Source organism: Oratosquilla oratoria, chromosome 26, assembly GCF_046742065.1.
Source record: "Oratosquilla oratoria isolate Oo_2021 chromosome 26, ASM4674206v1, whole genome shotgun sequence".
NCBI classification, from domain to species: domain Eukaryota; kingdom Metazoa; phylum Arthropoda; class Malacostraca; order Stomatopoda; family Squillidae; genus Oratosquilla; species Oratosquilla oratoria.
The window spans coordinates 6,178,937-6,200,118 of record NC_134802.1 but is presented as its reverse complement, the minus strand read 5'-3'; the positions used below and the strand labels follow the sequence as shown (position 1 = coordinate 6,200,118).

The following is a 21,182-nucleotide window of genomic DNA, read 5'->3' as shown; positions in this document are numbered from 1 at the left end:
GCTTAATATTATATAAATTACGGATAATATTGCGAGTGCGTGTGATAGCATGGGCAAATTTCTAATGCTTTATCTATTCACCTAAGGGATTTTAATCATTGCGTAAATTGGGAGGGTGCTAAAGAAATTGTTAAAAATAAGTCATATTTGACAAGAAATATAATAGAATCCAGTCTGATCAAAGATACATTTGTCAATAACTTAAATTTAAGTCATGGTATTTATAAACTAGACAATTTTATTGTGAAAAAAGTAGTAGCCCAAACGTCCGCTGCCACGAACGGGTCAGTTCGACATTAGAGCCACACATCCTTTCCCGGTTCCCTCCCTGACCTCATACTCTTTGTATATATTCTTGTGTATTTTTTCTTTTCTATGTACCCTGAGGATGTCTGAATAGACGAAAGCGCTTGGTCATCAGTTTTTCTTTTTCCTTGGTGTTTTTTTTCCGCACGTACGTGTGTGTATTTACCTAGTTGTATCTTACGGGAAGGGAAGCTATGTTCATGGTATACCGTCTTTGTATCTCACAGTGTCTAGTTTGCTCTTAAATTCGTGTATAGTTTTTGCACAGACTATTGTTTTATTCAGTTTGTTCCAGATATCCACCACTTTATGTGGATTTTTTTCAGGACTCTTCTATAACCATCCTTTTTGAGTTTCTTTTCATGTCCATTTGTATTTCTCTTATCCCAATTTAGTAAGTCATCTCTATCAAGGACTTCTGTGCCTTTCATGACTCTGTAAATGGTCAGCAGGTCGCCTCTCTCTCTTCTTTGTTCCAAAGTCGGTAATTTCAATTTAGCCAGTTTCTCCTCATATGACGTGTTGGGGCCATTTTTGTGGTTGCTCTCTGGATTCTTTCAATTTTCTTTATATTATTTTTGGTACTGGGTGACTATGGTGTCGCAGCATACTCTAGTGTGACTAGTATTTTTTAACCACTTCGTCTAAATAGGTAAAGGCCACTTTTATTGATCTTAGCAAGTTGTAAGATTCTCCGATAATTTTGTTTATCAGGGGACATGTCATTTGAGATAATTACTCCCAGGACTTTTTCAGATCCCACTTTCCTTACTTCCTTTGTTCCGATTTTATATTGTCCTAATATTTTTTTTTTCTGAACTCCATTATACTACATTTCTTTGTGTCGAAGTTTACTTCCCACTGTTGGCTCCATTTCCAAACCTTGTTTAGATCTCTCTGTAGTGATTCACAATCCGTTTCAGTATTCACTTTCCTCAGCAAGTTAGCATCATCAGCAAAGAAGCTCATGTAACAATCCACATCTTCATCCATGTCATTCACATAAACAGAGAACATTATTGGAGCCAATACTCCCTGTGGAGCTCCACTAATCACCTCCTCCCAACCTGAACTCTTTTTCTCTGAGCAACACTCTCATTTTTCTGCCATGCAAGAAACCCTCCATCCAGTTTAGTAATTTACCTTGTATCTATCCTATGTTTTCCAGTTTTTTTATATTTTTGTGATACATTGTCGAAGGCTTTTTGTAAGTCTAGGAAAGCACAATCAGCCCATCCATCCCTTTCTTGTATTATATCTATTAGTCTTGAGTAGAAACAGATTAAATTTGTAGCACATGATCTTCCCTGTCTCGATTAAATTATATTTTTTTCTTCCAAGTGTTTTATTTATCTATTCTTGATATCTTTTTTCACAAATTTTGGCTACAGTACTTGTAAGGGAGACCGGTCTGTGATTTGTTGGTTCTTCTTTGTTTCCTTCTTTATATATTGGTACAATATTGGAATTTTCCAGTCCTTTAGTATTTTTCTTTCTTTGGGTAACTTATTATGTTATATATTTTGTCCATTAATTCTTCTTTATATTCTTTTAGTATCCAATTTGCAATTCCGTCTGGTTCGTGTGATTTCCTGACATCAAGGTTCGTTAGCTGATCCATTATTTCTTTTTGTGTTATTGTTATTTCCCTCATGAGGGGTGATTGCACTTCAATTCCTTCGTCCCAATGCTGTACTTCTTCTTTAGTGAAAATCAACTTGAAGTGGTTGTCCATGACTTCAGCCATTTCTAAATCTTCTGTATATTCTATATTTCCGTAGCGTAGTTTCACCATTCACATGTCTATAGAATAGTTTGGGTTGATCTTTACATTTTTCTATGATGACTTTTTCGTAGTCTCTTTTTCTTTCTTTCTCTCTCTCTCTTCATCTCTCTCTCTCTTCATCTCTCTCTCTCTCCGCGCACTTTCACATATTCGTTTCTATGATTGATATATATTTTCCACTTTCCATTTTTTCTTTTCCATCTTTTCCAAGCTGTATCTCTTCTATCTTTCGCCTCACTGCATCTTCTCTTGAACCAGCACTTGATGTACACCTTTTCCTGTTTCTATCTTGATGCGTACCTATTCACTCCTTCAATATAAATCTTACCATCAAAATCATTTATTTCTCTTCCACTAGTGTCTCTTCTTTGAATTTTTTTTTCCCAATTTGCATTTTGAAAGAATTTCCTAAATTTCTCAAAGTTCTTTTTGTTATACATCAGTCTTCCTTTTCTGCATTTCTCATTTCTCTTTATATGTATTTCCTCCTTTAGTTCAACCTGTATTAGTATGTGGTCACTCTTTCCAAATGGTGTCTTGTATTCAATTTTATCCACAATTTCAGATTTTGTTGTAAATATTAAATCTAGTCTCGACGGTTTTTCATTAGTTCTATATCTGGTATTTTCTTTTACTATTGTGTCATTGTAGGTTCTATGGTTATGTCAAGTAATATATTTCCCCATAGATCCTCTCCGCCTTTCACTGTTATCTTTTCCCAACATATTTCCTTGCAGTTAAAATCTCCCATAGGTATCAAGTTACCTCCATCCTTCAGCATCTCGTTTAATGAATGCCTTGTATCTTAGAAAAAAAAAAAAAAAGCTCGCCCTCTTTCCAAGAGCCCAATTTAGGGGGCACAACCCCCCCCCCCCACAAACTCTCTACTTTTCACGTCGATGTCTTTGATTTTATTATGATAATTTCCACACTGTTTTTACCATCTGTAACCTTCGTCACATATAAGATTTTCTTGGCCAAAAACATGACTCCTCTGCCCTTTTCTCGTTTCCTTTTTTAATCCAATAATTATATAACCCATGTCCAACACTATTTGGTGGTAGTGAACCCCTTAATTTCGTCTCCACAATTCCCATTATGTCTGCTTTTTCTTCCGACAGGTAATCATTTAGTTCACTCAATCATGAGATCAATCCGTCTATATTGGTATAGGTCACTTTTATTTATTTATTTCTCCATCCCGTTTTCTGTTTCGTTTCCCTTACCTTGGTGTACCATTTTCTCAGCCTCATGTATAAGACTCTCCAATAGAACTCCTTGCTTTCATTTTCTGTTTTTTTTTTCTTCATCTTTTTGTGTATGCTCTCTCCTCAACTTTCATTTAACTTTTTATCCCTATATTGTAATGTTCACTCTTTGCTAAATTACCTGATTTTGCCGATATGTCTTGTGCTACCATTTGTGATCTTAGTTTTATATTTAGGGGTCAATTTCATTCTTTAGAATATTGTCCCATTCTATATACTTCTATTTCTATTTCTACTTCTTGGTCATCGTCTTGCACTTCTTTTAGAATTTTTTTTTTTTTTGCCATTTTTTTTCTGCTTTTTCTCTCAAGTACCTACCCAAACCATATTACAAAGGATTACAAAGGCGGAACATGCCGACAGGAGACATTTTGGTCCATATCTAGGTCGGATGCGAAAAAAAAAAAAATAATAATAATGATAAATGAATAAATAAAAAACTATAATAATGTAAATAACAAATAAAATAGATAAATAAATGCATAGGTATAGTTAAATAATAAACAGGTAAATAGTAAATAATAATAAATTGACATATAACTAATAATAACTGAGAATCAAAAAGACGAATGATAACAAAACAAAAACAAATAATATAAAATAGATGATAATCATTACAGCATCTTGCTTAGATGTTTATCTAAATGATTCTTAAAGCTTCGAACTGAACTACATTGCACTGCCTCTGCAGGAAGTTTATTCCATTCATTAACTACACGGTTGGCGAAGTTGTTTCTACCCACTTCCAAATTTAATCTATTTCCGGACAGTCTGAGACAATTGTTTCTTGTCGGATTCTCATTCAATTATTATTATTATTATTTTTTTTTTTTTGTCACTTTTGATGTTGTCAATTCCCTTTAGAATTTTAAAGACCTGTATCAAGTCACCTCTGAGTCTACGCTTTTTTAGGGAAAAAAGATTCATATGTTTTAGTCGATTTTCGTATGATATATTTTTGATATTTGGAATCAGTTTTGTGGCTCGCCGTTGTACTTTTTCCAGTCCGTCATTATCTTTAATGAGATTCGGTGACCATACGGAAACAGCATATTCCAAATGTAGACGAAGTAACGATTTATATAGCTTGTTAAGGAGTGATGGACTTTTGAAGTCAAAGATCGCGCAATCAGTCCTAGAATCTTATTCGCTTTCTCGGAGGCTGAAATACACTGCTTGGATGATTTCAGATCGATACTGATAATTACGCCGAGATCTTTTTCACTATTCACTTTTGTTAATGAATTTCCAAATAACTTGTAATCGTACTTACTGTTATTTATACCTATGTGCATTACCTTGCATTTAATTGTGTTAAATTTCATTAGCCACTTTTCAGACCATTGTTGTAATCTATCTAAATCTTCCGTCAATGTCTTTAATGAGATTCGGTGACCATACGGAAACAGCATATTCCAAATGTGGACGAACTAACGATTTATATAGCTTGTTAAGGAGTGGTGGACTTTTCGCGCAATCAGTCCTAGAATCTTATTTGCTTTCTCAGAGGCTGAAATACACTGCTTGGATGATTTGAGATCGTTACTGATAATTACGCCGAGATCTTTTTCACCATTCACTTTTGTTAACGAATTTACAAATAACTTATAATCGTACTTACTGTTATTTTTACCTATGTGCATTACCTTGCATTTACTTGTGTTAAATTTCGTTAGCCACTTTTCAGACCATTGCTGCAATTTATCTAAATCTTCTTGAATATCTAATTGGTATAAGTGATCATTTGCCATTCCGCACAGTTTTGTATCATCAGCAAATTTGGAAACAGTAGATTTTAGTTCATGGTCTATATCATTTATATATACTATGATTAGAAGTGGTCCAAGAACGGAGGAGCTTCACTTGTAACATTTTTCCATCTAGAAGTTTTTCCATTTAAATCAACTCTCTGTTTTCGATCATTCAACTAATTACTAGTCCAACTTAATAGGCAACCACTTATTCCGTGTGAAGCTAATTTAGTAGGTAGTCTTTCGTGGGGGATGGTATCAAAAGCTTTTGCAAAGTGTAGATATATTAAATCTATATTGTTTCTTTTGTCATAATTCGAGATAACTGTGTTGTAGAATTCGAGTAAGTTAGTCACGCAAGAACGTTTCCGTCTGAAATCATGCTGGCTATCATTTATCAAACGGTTACTTTCTAAATGATGTTCGACAGTATCTCTGATGATAGTTTCCATTATTTTTCCTACGATTAAAGTCAAACTTATAGGCCTATAGTTATTTGGTTTCTTTTTGTCACCTTTTTTAAATATGGGAGTAACGTTAGCTAGTTTCCATTGTCTTGGGACATCTCCGGATATGATGGATTTCTTGAAAAAAAAATTCTAATGGAAAAACAATCTCATTTTTCATTTCCTTTAAGATTCTTGGATGCCAACCGTCAGGCCCTGGTGTTATATTAACTTTGAGTTTTTCTATACACCTTTTACTTTTTTCTTTTGTTATATCTACCGTAGTGAGTAGGTTTACCCTAGACTTTTCACAGGTTTCAGTTTGGAGTTCACTCTGAGGTGTTTCGTTTACGAATACCGAGCTAAAATAATTGTTTAAAATATTACACATTCCTTCATTTGAATATTCAAGTTTACCGTCAGCAGATAATAGTGGACCAATGCGATTCCTAATAACCTTTTTATCTCTAATGTAACTATAGAATTCTTTGGGATTCTCTTTGGATTTATCCGCGATATTCATTTCGTATTGTCGCTTTTTTTATTGTCTCTTTTAAATCTCTCTGTATTGATACATAACTTTCATAGTCATTAGATGCACCCGAGCACTTATATTTCTTATAAGCCTGTCTCTTTTTAGCAATAGTTTTTCAGTTTCTTTGTCGAGCCACTTTGGGCGATCCTGATTTGGGGGACGTCTGTCCTTGATAGGAATGTAAGTATGAATCATCTTAGTGAGCGTATTTTGAAATATTTCCCACATCTGATCTACAGGTCTTTTGCTTAATTTTGCCTCCCAATCTGTAAGCTGAAGCTCCTGATGTAGTCCTATGAACTGCGCTTTACTGAAATCGGGTATTTTAGAAACACAAGTATCTATTCTAATTTTTTTTAGGAGTTTGAATCTAAGTTGTGATCGCTACATTATTATACACTTTTTCTATCCACTGTATCTCTAACCCAATTTGCTTTTTCTTTGATTACTTGAATAATTGTCCTTTGCATTTTCCTGCATCTGTTGTTGCACTATTTCTTTAAAAGCTATCTCTTCCTTTTCTCTGTGTTCATTCCATTTCTTAAACATCTGCAAATTTTCCTCACCTAAGTTTTTTTCAATTCTTTCAGACATTGCCTACATTTTGTTATTTATCTCCTTTTTAAATTCTCACTATCGGTAATATCATTGTTTTTCATCTTTTCATATTCACACTAACCCCAATTAGTTCTTTTGCAATTCACTTAATTCGTTATTTATTTCGAAATTCTTCTTCTTTAGTTCATATACCTCTCTAGTGACTTCAAAATAGTCTTTCCTTAAAATCACAATCTCTTTCCTTAATTCCACGAATTGTCTCTCCCACGAGTTTCTATTAAGATTCATCTCCCTTTCCATGTCTATGATTCGTCTCAAATTTCTTTTTTCGTACTTACCAAAGCCAGAAAATATGTTATTGCCGTACAATCTACCAATCCTCCTTGGGGTTTCTGTATAGCGCCTCTAGAGAGCTCTGCATTTGTCGACATTCGAATCAAACTCGTCACCGTTTTCCTTGCCTTTTCTCACGATAGACGCTTCCAGCGCTGCACAGAGATCATTTTGGGCAGCCCTCCCACTCAATACAACCCAGGTCTCTTTATTTCCTTGCACTGTTGAGAATTTTCGTCTTATTCGGCATCCTGCGGAACTCTGACAACTGTTGATAACTCGGTGGTTCGTTCGTTCGTGCGCGCGCGCACGTGTGTGTGTGTTTACCTAGTTGTATTATATGGGAAGGGAGCTATGCTCGTGGAGACCGTCTTTGTATCTCTCACCATCAAGTTTTATAGTGTTTGCACACACTGTTTCTTTGTCTAATTTGTTCCAAGTATCAATCACTCTGTGTTAGAAGTTATTCTTTTTTAATCTCTTCTGTAACTATCATTTTTTAGTTTCTTTTCGTGTCCTCTTGTTATTCTATTGTCCCATTTTGATAAATCATTCTTATCTAAGATTTCCATTTCCGTCATAATTCTATAGATGGTTAGAAGGTCTCCTCTTTCCCTTCTTTGTTCCAGAGTTGGTAATTCTAATTTGGACAGTCCTTGTTCATATGTCATTTTGGAAAGAGTTGGTGCCAGTTTTGTTGTTGCTCTTTGTATTCTTTCTATTTTTTTTATATTCTTTTTGGTACTGGGTGTCCATAGTGTTGCTGCGTATTCGAGTTTTTGTCTTATTAGTGTAGTTATTATTATTATTATTATTTTTTTTATAATTTCCTCGTCCAAATAGGTAAATGCCACTTTTATTGACCTCAATAAATTATAGGTTTCTCCGACTATTTAATTAATATGCTTATCCAGTGTCATGTCTTTGCTGATCATCACGTACTCTCACTCTTTGGTTGCCTTAGACTGATAGCGCACCTTCACCCAGAAACACTGCAGAAAACAGCCAACATACCTTTCGACCCAGACACAATACTCGTAGATGTCTCTAGAAAGTTTTCAGACACGTCAACGGCAAAAACACAGATCCAACAACAAAAAACCCCCCTCATGCACACACACACACACACACTTTCAACGAACGGACGGCTTGAAGAACGTTCTGAAGAAAAGTGAAGATTGTGGATCCCAACGCAAAGAGAAGTGCCTTTTTGTATTTGCAGGGTGGGGGGAAATTGCTCGTGGGGTAGTGGGAAAGTAAGGAAAGAGGAGAGGGGGAGGGATTGCTGGGGAAATGGAAGGTAATGAGGAGGTGGAGGAAATGGCCCTGACGGGCCGCCGTAAGGTAGACAAACGACCCCAAGACGAGTTGGATGATGACGACATGTCTAATAGGAATGTGAAGATTAGAGGTATAGATAGGAGCAATATAGCAGAAAGTGATGAGAATATTTTCAAGGGATTTAAAGAGGGTGGGGGGGACACAACCCCCCCCCCCCCGACTGACAAGACTAGAAGAGAAGGTCGATAAGGTGATCGAGGACTTGGAGAGTAGGTTAGGTCATATGAACACCATTTTACAAAGGGTTGAAAGATTGGAAGAACTGGAAAAGGCGAATAAAAACTTAACTGATGAAATAGAAGACCTAAAAAGACAGTTAAGAGAGGTAAAGGTGGAGAATGAGGAATTGAAGAAGAATAGTAAAGAAAACAGAGAAACGATAGCTAAAGAAAGTAAAAATTGGAAGAAAACCCAAGAAGGAAATAAGGTTTCATTCACTGACATAGTCAAACAGCAATTGAAAGAACATACTGAAGACTCAGTTATTAAAGTGATGAGACAAAAGGAGAATATAGTAAGGGATTTAGCAGACAAGAAGAAATGTATAATTATATTAGGAATGGAAGAGAAACACAACACAGATAGAACCACAAGAATCAAAGAGGAAAATGAAAAAGTAAGCCAATTACTAGAATCAGTTCAGGAAGATGAACCAGGAATTATGAAACAAATCGAAGAGAAATTTAGAGTCGGAAAGTATAGCACAGACAAGACCAGACCAATTAAGATTAAATTCAAGTCACAAACAACGGCAGAGAATATCTTATCCAAAACAGGGAAACTAGCAACAAGTGAACAATACAAAAATATATGGATAAAAAGAGAAATGAATAAAGAGGAAAGAGAGGAAGAAAAGCAGAAAAGACTGGAAGCTAAGACAAAAAACGAGAACAGAACGGAGTCAGAGAAAGAGAGATTCTATTGGAGAGTAGTGAACATGAAACTAAGGAAGTTCGACATACAAAAGAAAAACATAAGGGAAACAGAGAACACAATGGAAGTGGCAGAAAACTAAGAGTGTCTTACACAAATATAGATGGATTAATAACAGGATTGAATGAGCTGAATGATTATTTGAAAGAAAAAGAACCGGACATAATGGGAATTGTAGAAACAAAATTAAAAGGCCCACTACCACCCAACAGTGTAGGACATGATGCATACAATTATTGGATTAGAAACAGAGAGAAAAAGCAAGGGGGTGGAGTTATGTTCCTGACTAAGAAGGATATAAACGTGAAAGGTGTCATATATGGAAAGAATACAGTAGAGATGATTATGATAGAAGTGGAAGACAGAGATAAGAAGAGCAGAAAATTTGTGATCAATTATGTGCCTCCGAAAACAGCCTCATGGGAGGAGAGTGAATATAAAAGTATGTTAGAGGACACAAAGATAGCATTAACTAAAATAATGGAAGACGGAGGAAGAATAGTTATGATGGGCGACTTTAATTGCAAAGAAATCTGCTGGGAAGAAATGACAGTAAAGAGTGGTGATGACTCATGGGGAAATGCTCTACTTGAGGTGATTACTGACCATTCAATGACACAATGGATACAAGAGAACACTAGGTATAGAAATGAAGAAGAACCATCGAGGCTAGACTTAATAATTACATCTGAACCTAGAATAGTGGACAAGATTGAATATAAAACACCAATAGGTAAAAGTGACCACATATTGATTGAACTGGAACTTAATGAAGAAAAATATATGAAAAGAAATGAACAATATAGAAGAGGAAGAATGATGTATGAAAAAACAAACTTTGATAAAATAAGAGAATTCTTCCAACAAGAAAACTGGGAAGAAATATACAAAGAAGAAACATCAGTGGAAGAGAAATGGAATATTTTGACGAAAATTTACAAAAAAGGAGTGGAAAAGTATGTCCCAAGACAAAAACAAGAAAAAGAATATGTAAAATGCTGGTACAACAAAAGTTGTAGGGAGTTAAAAGACAAAAGAGACAAAGCCTGGACCAGATGGAAAAAAGACAGAAGACCTGAAAAATGGAAAATATATACTGGTTATAGAAATGAATATGTACAAAAGTGCAGAGAGGAAAAAAGAAAATATGAAAAAGATGTTATAGAAAAGTGTAAAGATCAACCAAAACTATTCTACAGATTTGTAAACAATAAACTGAAAAACAAACAAGACTTGGAGAAATTAAGACAAGGAGGAGTTGAATACACTGAGGAAATGGAAATGGCAGAAATTATGAACAAACATTTTAAATCAGTGTTTACAAGGGAAAATATACAACCTGAAGAGATTGAGTGGAAAGAAAAAGTCCCCCCTATGGAAGAAATAGAAGTAACAAAGAATGAAATATTGACACACTTGGGTAATTTTGATGTCAGAAAATCGCATGGACCAGATGAAATAGCAAACTGGATTCTGAAAGAATGCAGGAATGAACTGGCAGACAAAATACCATAATAAGCAGTTCCTTAAAAGAAGGAAAAGTTCCAGAAGATTGGAAAAAAGCAAATATAGTACCTATATATAAAGGAGGAAATAAAGAAGAACCTACCAACTATAGACCAGTCTCTCTAACAAGTACAATAGCAAAAATTTGTGAAAGAATTATCAAAAGTAGATGGGTAAAATACTTGGAAAAAAAACAACGTACTAAATCCAAGGCAATTTGGATTCAGACAAGGACGATCATGCGTCACCAATTTAATATGTTTCTATTCAAGGCTAATAGATATAATACAAGAAAGAGATGGATGGGCTGATTGTGCATTTCTAGACCTAAAAAAAACTTTTGACAAAGTACCACATAAGAAGTTGCTTAAGAAATTAGAATATGAAGGAGGAATACAAGGTAAATTGCTAAATTGGATGGAAGACTTTTTGCAAGAAAGAAAAATGAGAGTAGTGATAAGAGATCAGCACTCAAAATGGAATGAAGTAATAAGCGGTGTCCCGCAGGGAACAGTTCTGGCCCCAATAATGTTTGCTATATATATTAATGATATGGATGAAGGAATTGAAAGCTATATGAGCTTCTTTGCAGATGATGCAAAACTACTGAAAAGAGTGAAAACTGAAGAAGATTGTGAATCACTACAGAGAGATCTAAATAAAGTACAAGAATGGAGTAGGAAGTGGGAGATGGAATTCAATACAAAAAAGTGTAGTATAATGGAATTTGGAAAAAGCAAAAACAGAATAACAGGATCATATAATTTGGGAGAAGAAGGAATAAAAAAAGTAGAAAATGAGAAGGACCTGGGAGTCATTGTTATGAATAATATGTCACCTGAGAAACATATAAATAAGATTTTTGGAGAAACTTATAATTTAATAAGAACAATCAAAGTGGCATTTACATACCTGGATGAAGAAATGGTGAGGAAAATCCTAATCACCCTGATAAGACCAAGATTGGAATATGCAGCAACGATATGGTCACCAAGTACAAAAAAATGTATAAAAAAACTTGAAAGAATACAAAGAACAACCACAAAACTGGCACCAACACTCTCAAAACTATCATATGAAGAGAGACTACAAAAACTTAAACTACAGACACTAGAGCAAAGAAGAGAGAGAGGAGATTTGATAGCTATTTACAGAATCATGAAAGGCATAGAAATTACTGATAGAGAGAATCTGATAAAATGGGATGACAGAAATACAAGAGGACACGGAAAGAAAATAAAAAAAGACAGCTATAGAAGAGATTTGAAAAAGAACAGCTTTTCTCACAGAGTAATAGACAGTTGGAACAAGTTAGATGAGAAAGTGGTGTGTGCAAAATCAATACATGAATTTAAAAATAGTTTAGATAAAATGAGATATGAAGACGGGACCCCACGAGCATAGCTCCCCTTCCCGTAAAATACAACTAGGTAAATACAACTAGGTAAATACACCCACAGTAGCAAAGATCTCACAAGCAAACCACACTAGAGGTAGACAAATGGCACTCACACGATCACGACAGTGATCACACTCAAGAACACCTTTCTTTTGCACTATCTGCAACAAACCGGGGCATAGCACAAGCAGGTGTTATTACAGACAACCGACTAACTACTGCCAATACCACGGCCCAGTTTTCCATGACACAAACCAATGTCGCGTTCTAAACTAAATACTCAAAACTACTAACAGCCTTTAGTAACAACACGGGCCACTACCACTTCAAAAGGTTGGCCATGGGACTCGTCTCTGCTCCCTCAGTCTTCACCAGACTTATGTATAAAGTCCTAGAAGGACTCATAGAGAAGACAGTTTTTATTTACTTGGACGACATCATCATTGCCTCAAGGTCACTCACAGAACACCTTTCCACCTCAGTCTTCACCAGACTTATGTATAAAGTCCAAGAAGGACTCATAGAAAAGACAGTTTTTATCTACTTGGACATCATCATTGCCTCAAGGTCACTCACAGAACACCTTTCCACACTTCAAACTGTCCTCTCAAGGTTAGCCGCGGCAGGTCTCAAACTCAAACTCAAAAAGAATTCCTTCTTCAAAAAGGAAATACGCTTCCTAGGACGCGTCATAAACTCTCAAGGTGTCATCATCTCTCAGGACAAAGTCAAAGCTGTACTAGATTTTCCACCCCCTACCTCTACCGAACACGTAAAGTCATTTCTAGGGTTATCAGGCTTCTACAGTCGCTTCATCGAAGGCTATACTCACATGGCAGCCCCATTAACAGCCCTTCTCAAAAAAGATACTCACTTTAACTGGACGCCTGAACACAACACAGCTTTCCACAACCTAAAACAAGCACTCACAACAGCCCCTGTACTGACATTCCCAAACTCCTCAAAACCTTTCACACTATGTACAGATGCTTCATACTCAAAACGCAGTACTGATGCAACAACACGACTCCAAATTTAGACCGATAGCATACGCTAGCCGCGCATTAAACAAGCACGAACAAAACTACTCTGTCACTGAGATCGAAGCTCTTGCCGTCATATATACCCTCAAGCACTTCAAAGACATCATACTTGAATATGAAATACATGTACACAGATCATCAACCCATTCTCCACCTTTTCAAAGGCAAGAACCTCACTGGAAAACTAGCCAGATGGTTCCTCTCCATTCAGGAATTCATGCCTACATTCCACTACGTCCAGGGCCATGCAAACACTGTAGCCGACGCCCTTAATAGACACGTAGCAACCATACGTCAAGAAACAGAACCACTTGACATTATGCGAGAACGCATCATTGCCGCTCAAGCAACAGACCCCCTATGGAGAAGAATCATTCACTATCTCAACTCAGGTGACACTATACATACAGACGACTTTCCTCCCAATATAGACAATTACTCGATTATAGACCAGGTTCTCTACCACACCACACTACTCACAAACAAAAACGAACCTAACAGCACGGTTACACAATTAGTCGTTCCTACGGAACTTGTTCCGGAAGTATTTCACATTCTTCACAATTCTCCACTAGCAGGACATTGCGGAAAAGAAAAATGCTTATCACAACCCTGGTTGACATACTTTTGGCCCACCATGCGAACAGACATACACACATACATAGATGCATATCACTCATGTATACGAAGAGAACCTGCAAAACATTCCATCTATATCACGTTATTTCATCATTAATGTAGTTTTCAACAATAAGAACACTATAAGACAATTGGTCATAAATAATTCTGTCAATAGTGATAAAGGGTGTGTGTACAAAATACCTTGTAAATCATGTTATCAGTTTTATGTTGGTCAGACTGCTAAAACACTCAAAACACGAATCAATCAACACAAGAAATACGTTAGAGAGGGTAACCAATCTAGCGGCATATTCAACCACATGAACCATTTTGACCACCCAGTTGACTGTGATAACGTTTAAGTCATCACATACAACAATAACATCACAGAAATTTAATTGAATGCAGTTTGATCAAATCTAGTAAGGAAATAAATGTTAATCTCCATCAAGGTTTGTACAAATTAGTTATATTTGCCATGAAATTTGAAATTCATTTAAATTGTAATATACCAGTTATGAGTAATTGTCCCATACTTGTTGGTTACCAAGACGGTATCAAATGTCACGTGTACTTCTTCCACTACCTCTCCGAATTCCCTCTTCACCATGTCTCACTCATTGATATATTGTGTACCTTGTTTCTTCATTTTATAATTCCTTCTTTGCATCAGCACTGAAGATGTAATAAAACGAAAGCGTTCTGCTTCGTTAGTTTACTTTTTCTAGGTGTTACTTACGTATGTATATATATATATATATATGTATATATATATATGATCACTGTTAACCCACTATCGGAGAAATAATAACGGAAAGTACAGAGAAACTGTATATTTCGACTACTCTCTGTAGTCCTCTTCAGCAGAATGCTTATATAAGGTTAAGGTACAAGTATATATGAAGAAATGAGGGGTACATAGAAGTACATTTCTTCATATATACTTGTACCTTAACCTTATGTAAGCATTCTGCTGAAGAGGACTACAGAGAGTAGTCGAAATATACAATTTCTCTGTACTTTCCGTTATTATTTCTCCGATAGTGGGTTAACAGTGATCTTTTTACAAATGTGTTATAACATACTAGTTTCCAATATATATATATATACATATATATATATATATATATATATATATATATATATATATATATATACTGTATATATACATACATATATATGTCTGTATATATATACATATGTATATATATATATATATAAAATATATATATGTACATATATATATATATACATATATATATATATATATATATATATATATATATATATATGTATATAAATGTTAATAGGGACACCAATTAAATGAGGTTAAGATTAAGGTGATCCATATACCTTTTAACTCTAATTATTAAACTACGTTTTTACTCAGTTTTAATGTGGTTCTTGTTCCACAGATTTGTGGTGCACCTTATATAGTATGGTGCACCTAATATGGTACATAACGGAACTTGTGACTGTTCGAGTCACCATCTAATGACACACATTTCCTAGTTGCCTGTTGTCCTTGGATACAACAGTCATCTAGAATTTTAATATAAAAAGAGGTCTGAAATAGTAACTTTTTCTTCAGGTTTCTCGTACAAATGCATATTCAAGGATTGCAGATCCAGTAGATCCAGATCAAATTCCACTATGAAGCGCTGAAAGGTGAAAACCTAATATTGTTGCAAACATGACATCATATTATGGGGAACTCCTACGAAAAGAAGCAATAATTTTGTCAATATGATCTGGAAATGGGTGCGATCATGCTCTTCTTCATTTAAAGAGAAAGAGGACATCTTCTAATTATATATGAATTATCTGTTCTAATGCTCTGTTGTGATTTCTAGCCACTGAATAATTAGTTGTGTTCGTGTTGTGTTTCTTGGAGGAACCGACGACAGGCATCGGCACGCACTGGTCACGCTAGAACAAGTCTACTGAACACTTGAGTACACAAAATTGTTGTGATTTCGTCTTGATTTACTGTCGCAAAGTTGATAATCTAAGAGAATATCTATTATGAGACAATGTACTAAGGACAATATCTAAGTAATATATATATATATATATATATATATATTATATATATGTATATATATATATATATATGTATATATGTATATAATATATATATATATATATATATATACAGTATATACATATATATATATATATATGTATATATGTATGTAATACACACACACACACACACACACACACACACACACATATATATATATATATATATATATATATATATATACATATATATATATGTATATATATGTGTATATATATATATATATATATATATATATATATATATATATGCGGAAAAACAACCAAGGAAAAAGAAAAACTGGTGGTTTTTCCGCATATTTAGAATCACGAGTTTATGTGATTGCTTGCATATATATATATACATACATACATACATATACCAAGGCTTTTTTCCCCCTTACCAGGGGGGTAGCCAAAATGGACAAGGCACAAAAACATTCCCACCCATTTCATCCCCGAAAACACTCCACACCCCTCCACCCTCCCTCCCATCTTAGCACCTCCTAGATGATATATATATATATATATATATATATATATATATATATATATATATATATATATATATATATACTTTGATGAAATTTGTAAGTTACATAAAACATGTGGGTAACGTGAAGTTCTTGATGTTTAGGAAGTAATATTTGTTTCTTTGCTGTACAAGAAGCTGCATACGATTAATATAAATATTTTTATAGTCATATTTTTGTTATGATATGTAGTCCTCGTAGTATAGTGCATGATTATACTGGAAAAAAGAAAATTAAGGTTTATTATTTTATCCTGTTTTCAGCGGTTGGAATGTTCTAATCAATTCAAATAATTTAGTTACTACCTTATCATACACATGAGATACCTATGAAATTCATTAACTAATTTGCTCAAATAATTATGTCCGGCAAAATGGGAGAAGTAGCTGGAATCAAAGTAATATATGGGACAAAGAAAAAATGCACAGCATGGTGGAACCCATAGATCAAAGAGGCAGTGAACAAGAAAATGAAAGCGTTTAGAAAGTGGATGACGAGTAGACAACCAGATGACAGAGAATCATATGTGGAAGAAGGAGAAGCATATGAGAAAATTAAAAGAAAAGAGAAACAAGACGTGTGGATTACTAATGGAAGAGATTGGAGAACAGCAAAGGTAAGAAATTGTTGTATATTATGGCGAAATATTACAAGAAAGGAAACGAGGATGTAACATACTCGGTGAATGTTAAGGACAGAAACATTATATAAGAACCGGGGAAAATTGCATATAGGTGGCCAGAATATATTGAAGAGCTGAGCTTTTGAATATAGGAGAGGTTGAGTAAGAAGATCGGGCAGAATGGTAACAGGAGAAAATTGATATAGAAAATATAAGCACTGAGGAAATTATAAGCGCATTGAAGAATATGAAAAATGGAAAGGTGATGACGAAACGCCAATATTCTGTAAGTCAGGAGGACCAGAGTTAGTAGAATGGTCAAGATTTTTTTTTTTTTTTTTTTTTTCAAGCATAGAGACGAGAAAAAGTGCTAGAAGATTGGAAAACATTTATAGTGTGCCCATCTTTAAAATGGGAGACAAACGAAACTGGAAATTATTGAGTGTCACATACGGGTAAATTATATGAAAGAATTCTGAAAAGAGCATATGGAACATCACGGAGAAGATGGGAAACTGCCAGCACGGATTTAGACCAGAAAGAGGAACGATAGACTTAATGTTTACTTTAAAAATTATTTTGGAAAAAAGATGGGAATGGGATAAAAGCATGCATATCGTATTCATAGATTTTGAAAAAAAAAAAGTATTTCACAGAATAAATAGAACAAAACTTTTAGGAAGTGGTAGGAGACCAACATTATAGTATACCACAGAAATTGATCAGTCATGACATTTTTATATTAGAACAATAAGAGCAAAATTAAAAACAGGGAAATTGAAAGTAGAAGTTTTAATGTGAAGACAGGAGTAGGCCTAAGGCAAGGTACGAGTAGTGTTTTGTCATCATTACTGTTTATCCTATTCATGGACAAGTGTATGAGGTTAAGGAAATAACAATGGTGTACGCAGATGATGTGGCTATAATAACAGAAAAACCAAATTGATTTACAAGCGGCCATAAATAGATGGTAGGAAGCAACGAGAAAGATCTACAAATAAACACCAATAAAACAGAGGTTATGAATGTTAACAAAAATAGAAAATGCAATATACACATAGATGAACAAGAGCTGAGGCTAGTCAAATAAACTCAGTTATTCGAGAATTTTATTTGCACAGGATAATCACCAGGAAAGTGAAATCAAGAAAAAATTAAGAAATTTAACGTGAATGTCAACATCTTGTACCCACTCTTAAAAGACAGGAATGTACCGATTAAGCATAAAACGGGTATATACACTACTATATTAAGATCAGTCCTAATGTACAGTTCAGAGAAATGGAATATGATTAAAAATATAGAATCTAAAATAAAAGCCGCAGAAATGAAAATATTGAGAATTATTTTGGGAGTCACCAGAAGAGATAAGATCAGAAACGAGGGAATAAGAAAACGTCTGGAAGGAGAACCGATTGTAAAAATCACAGGAAGAAACAACTTGAGATGGTATGGGGATGTAAAAAGAAATGAAGAGAATAGATATTCTAAGATATATATGAAGTAGCAAACAAGAGAAAAGAGGCCGGACTGAAGACCTAGAAAGAGATGGTTAGATTAGGTAAAATTGAACTTAACGAGAAGAAATTTAACACTAAAAGAAAGAATTAAGAGAGGTTATACGAAGATCATGACGGATGGAGGAGTTTGATCAAAATGCCGGCGACTGACAGATGATAACATCTACCTGGCGTTCGGTGAGAAAGGAGAGAAAAGGCATGTTACATGCTAGAAAAAAGAAGAAAAAAAAATATATATATATATATATATATAATGTATATATATATATACATACATATACATTCATATATGTATATATATATATATATATATATACATGTATATATATATGTATATATATATATATATATATACATATATATATATATATATATATATATATATATATATATATATATATATATATATATATAACTACTGCTTCCAAACACTATTTATAAATAATAGTGGTGATGACTAGTCTGGATTTGATAACAATCAATAGCATCTTGCATACCAATGAAATTGTCCCTTCCCATACTACGAGGTGTAAGTTTAGAAACATGTGACCTACCTGAACCTTGTTTTGAGCCATCTTCTTCCCGTAGTTCTCAGGGGGCAAGGAGGCAAATTGGGAAGAAGTCAACAGGTGGTAAGATGAAACACTTTCTTCCTTCGCTTCATTTAATGGTAACACATTGGGAGCTTCCAAAGCCATTCCATTGTCTAGTTGAAATAAGAATATATAAATTTATATTAAAAGAGGTACATAATTATTAGGAAAAATATAAAGTGAATACAAGGGAAATACAATATTTACAAAAATAAAAAGCTAAGCACAATAAATATTGTACTTCAGTTGCATATATGGAGTATTCTATCAAAAATCCCTCCCGGAAAAAGCCATCAATGCTAACTTTGAGTGCCTGTTTTAGGCAAATGATACAATATTTTCTTTATAATATAACCACATTCTACACCTATGATTTTATGTATGTAATATATATATATACATATATATATATATATATATTTATATATATATATATATACGTATATATACATAAACATATATATATATATATATACATATATATATATATATATGTGTGTGTGTGTGTGTGTGTGTGTGTGTGTGTGTGTGTGTGTGTGTGTGTGATTCACGATGGTCTTTGGTGGTGATGGCGGCTTCACTGCATTGTTAAACAAGCTAATAATGGAAATCATGTTGCTTTGGATATCTATGATAGGGCTATATTCCCTTATAAACACAGCTTCTAAAAGCTTAAGCTTATGTGCATCCCTATTGCTTGCTATGATCCTGGTGTTCTCACACCCTATGTCAATACGCCCCAACCCCCCCCCATCCACCTCTTCCAACCCACTCCATCCATCCTCCCCCCAACCGACCTCGCAACCCCCAAACCCCCAACCCCCTCCTTCCCGACATGATGGGTCATCAACCCCTCCCACTATCCCTTCCCTCACTACCCCTTCCACCACCCAAGCCGGCTAGGTTCGCATATATAAGTCACCACCCGACGATTTCCTTCATCCCAGCACCACCACAAACATGATTCCATCACAACGGGATCACACACACAACGATACGCTCTCATTAAGCAAGATGAGAGCATCCCCCTGTGTCATCATCCTCGCTCGAGTGTATTGATCAATTCGCTGTTATCCGATGTGGAAATAGTGACCGGTGTAAATAGTGAATAAGATATAGTGTACCGTGATACGCTCTCACCGGGCAAGATGAGAGCGACCCCCCGGGGTCATACCACCCCGAGCGCGGTAGAGTCGAGAAGCATCTTCTCCATCTCCAGGCACGAAGATAGCAACCACCCGGAAGTAAACCCCGACCTCCAGAAATCCAAGGGCCCCCGAACCAAACCCTCCCTGGGAAATGGCGCCCCGCCCAGCGACACCAGTGCCCCAGCCCAAGGGTCGGCAGCTGGCCCCGGCCCCACCGAAGGTAATCACCTATCCCATCGATGACCAGTTGTACGGGCACCCTACCCCTGAACCTGAACCTGCAACTCTCTCACGGACAACCCAGGGGGTCAAAGCAGAAGGGGACAAGCTGCAGCGTCCTTCGTAGGCATCAGTAGCTACTGCATCTGCAGACGGAGAGTGGCAGGTAGTTACGCCCCGCCGTAAGCGCCCCAACAACCTCAAACCCGACGTGGGTCCTGTGAAGTTCCCAGTCCTCCACAAGCTAGAAACAAACCCTGCCCGTTTTCTCAAGCTAGGATCCTGGCGTCAGGCCCAACTCGTCAAGAACACGGTGGGACCTGTTGATGGCATTCGCCAGACACCGTCAGGTGAATGGCTCATAAGCTGTCTCACCGAAACCCAACAAGGTCGCTACTTGCGTACCACGGCCTTGCAGGCCGACCATGGCGACCCCATCAAGATCCTCACTAGGATACCCAAAACCATAGTCGTAGGAGTTGTCAAAGGTGTCCCCCTTGAAGAGGACGTCGAGAAACTCCTAAAGGCTGATCTGGAAGCCCAGGACCTAGCAGTTGATGATATCCTAAGACTCACTGCGAGGGACAGCACGCCCACTGGTTCAATGAGGGTGGTCTTCCTCATGGATATCCTCCCTCCCACTGTGAAGCTGGGCTA

At 35.7% G+C, this 21,182-nt stretch overlaps 1 protein-coding gene across 1 annotated transcript in view; it reads right to left on the bottom strand.

The window, feature by feature from the left end:
* The window catches only part of LOC143039372 (uncharacterized), a 115,509-nt gene that overhangs the window by 20,378 nt on the left and 73,949 nt on the right, over window positions 1–21,182 (bottom strand). Inside the window, exon 2 of the mRNA XM_076209282.1 lies at window positions 19,120–19,271. Coding sequence (XP_076065397.1) covers window positions 19,120–19,271 — 152 coding nt within the window. The remainder of the gene's footprint in view (window positions 1–19,119; window positions 19,272–21,182) is intronic.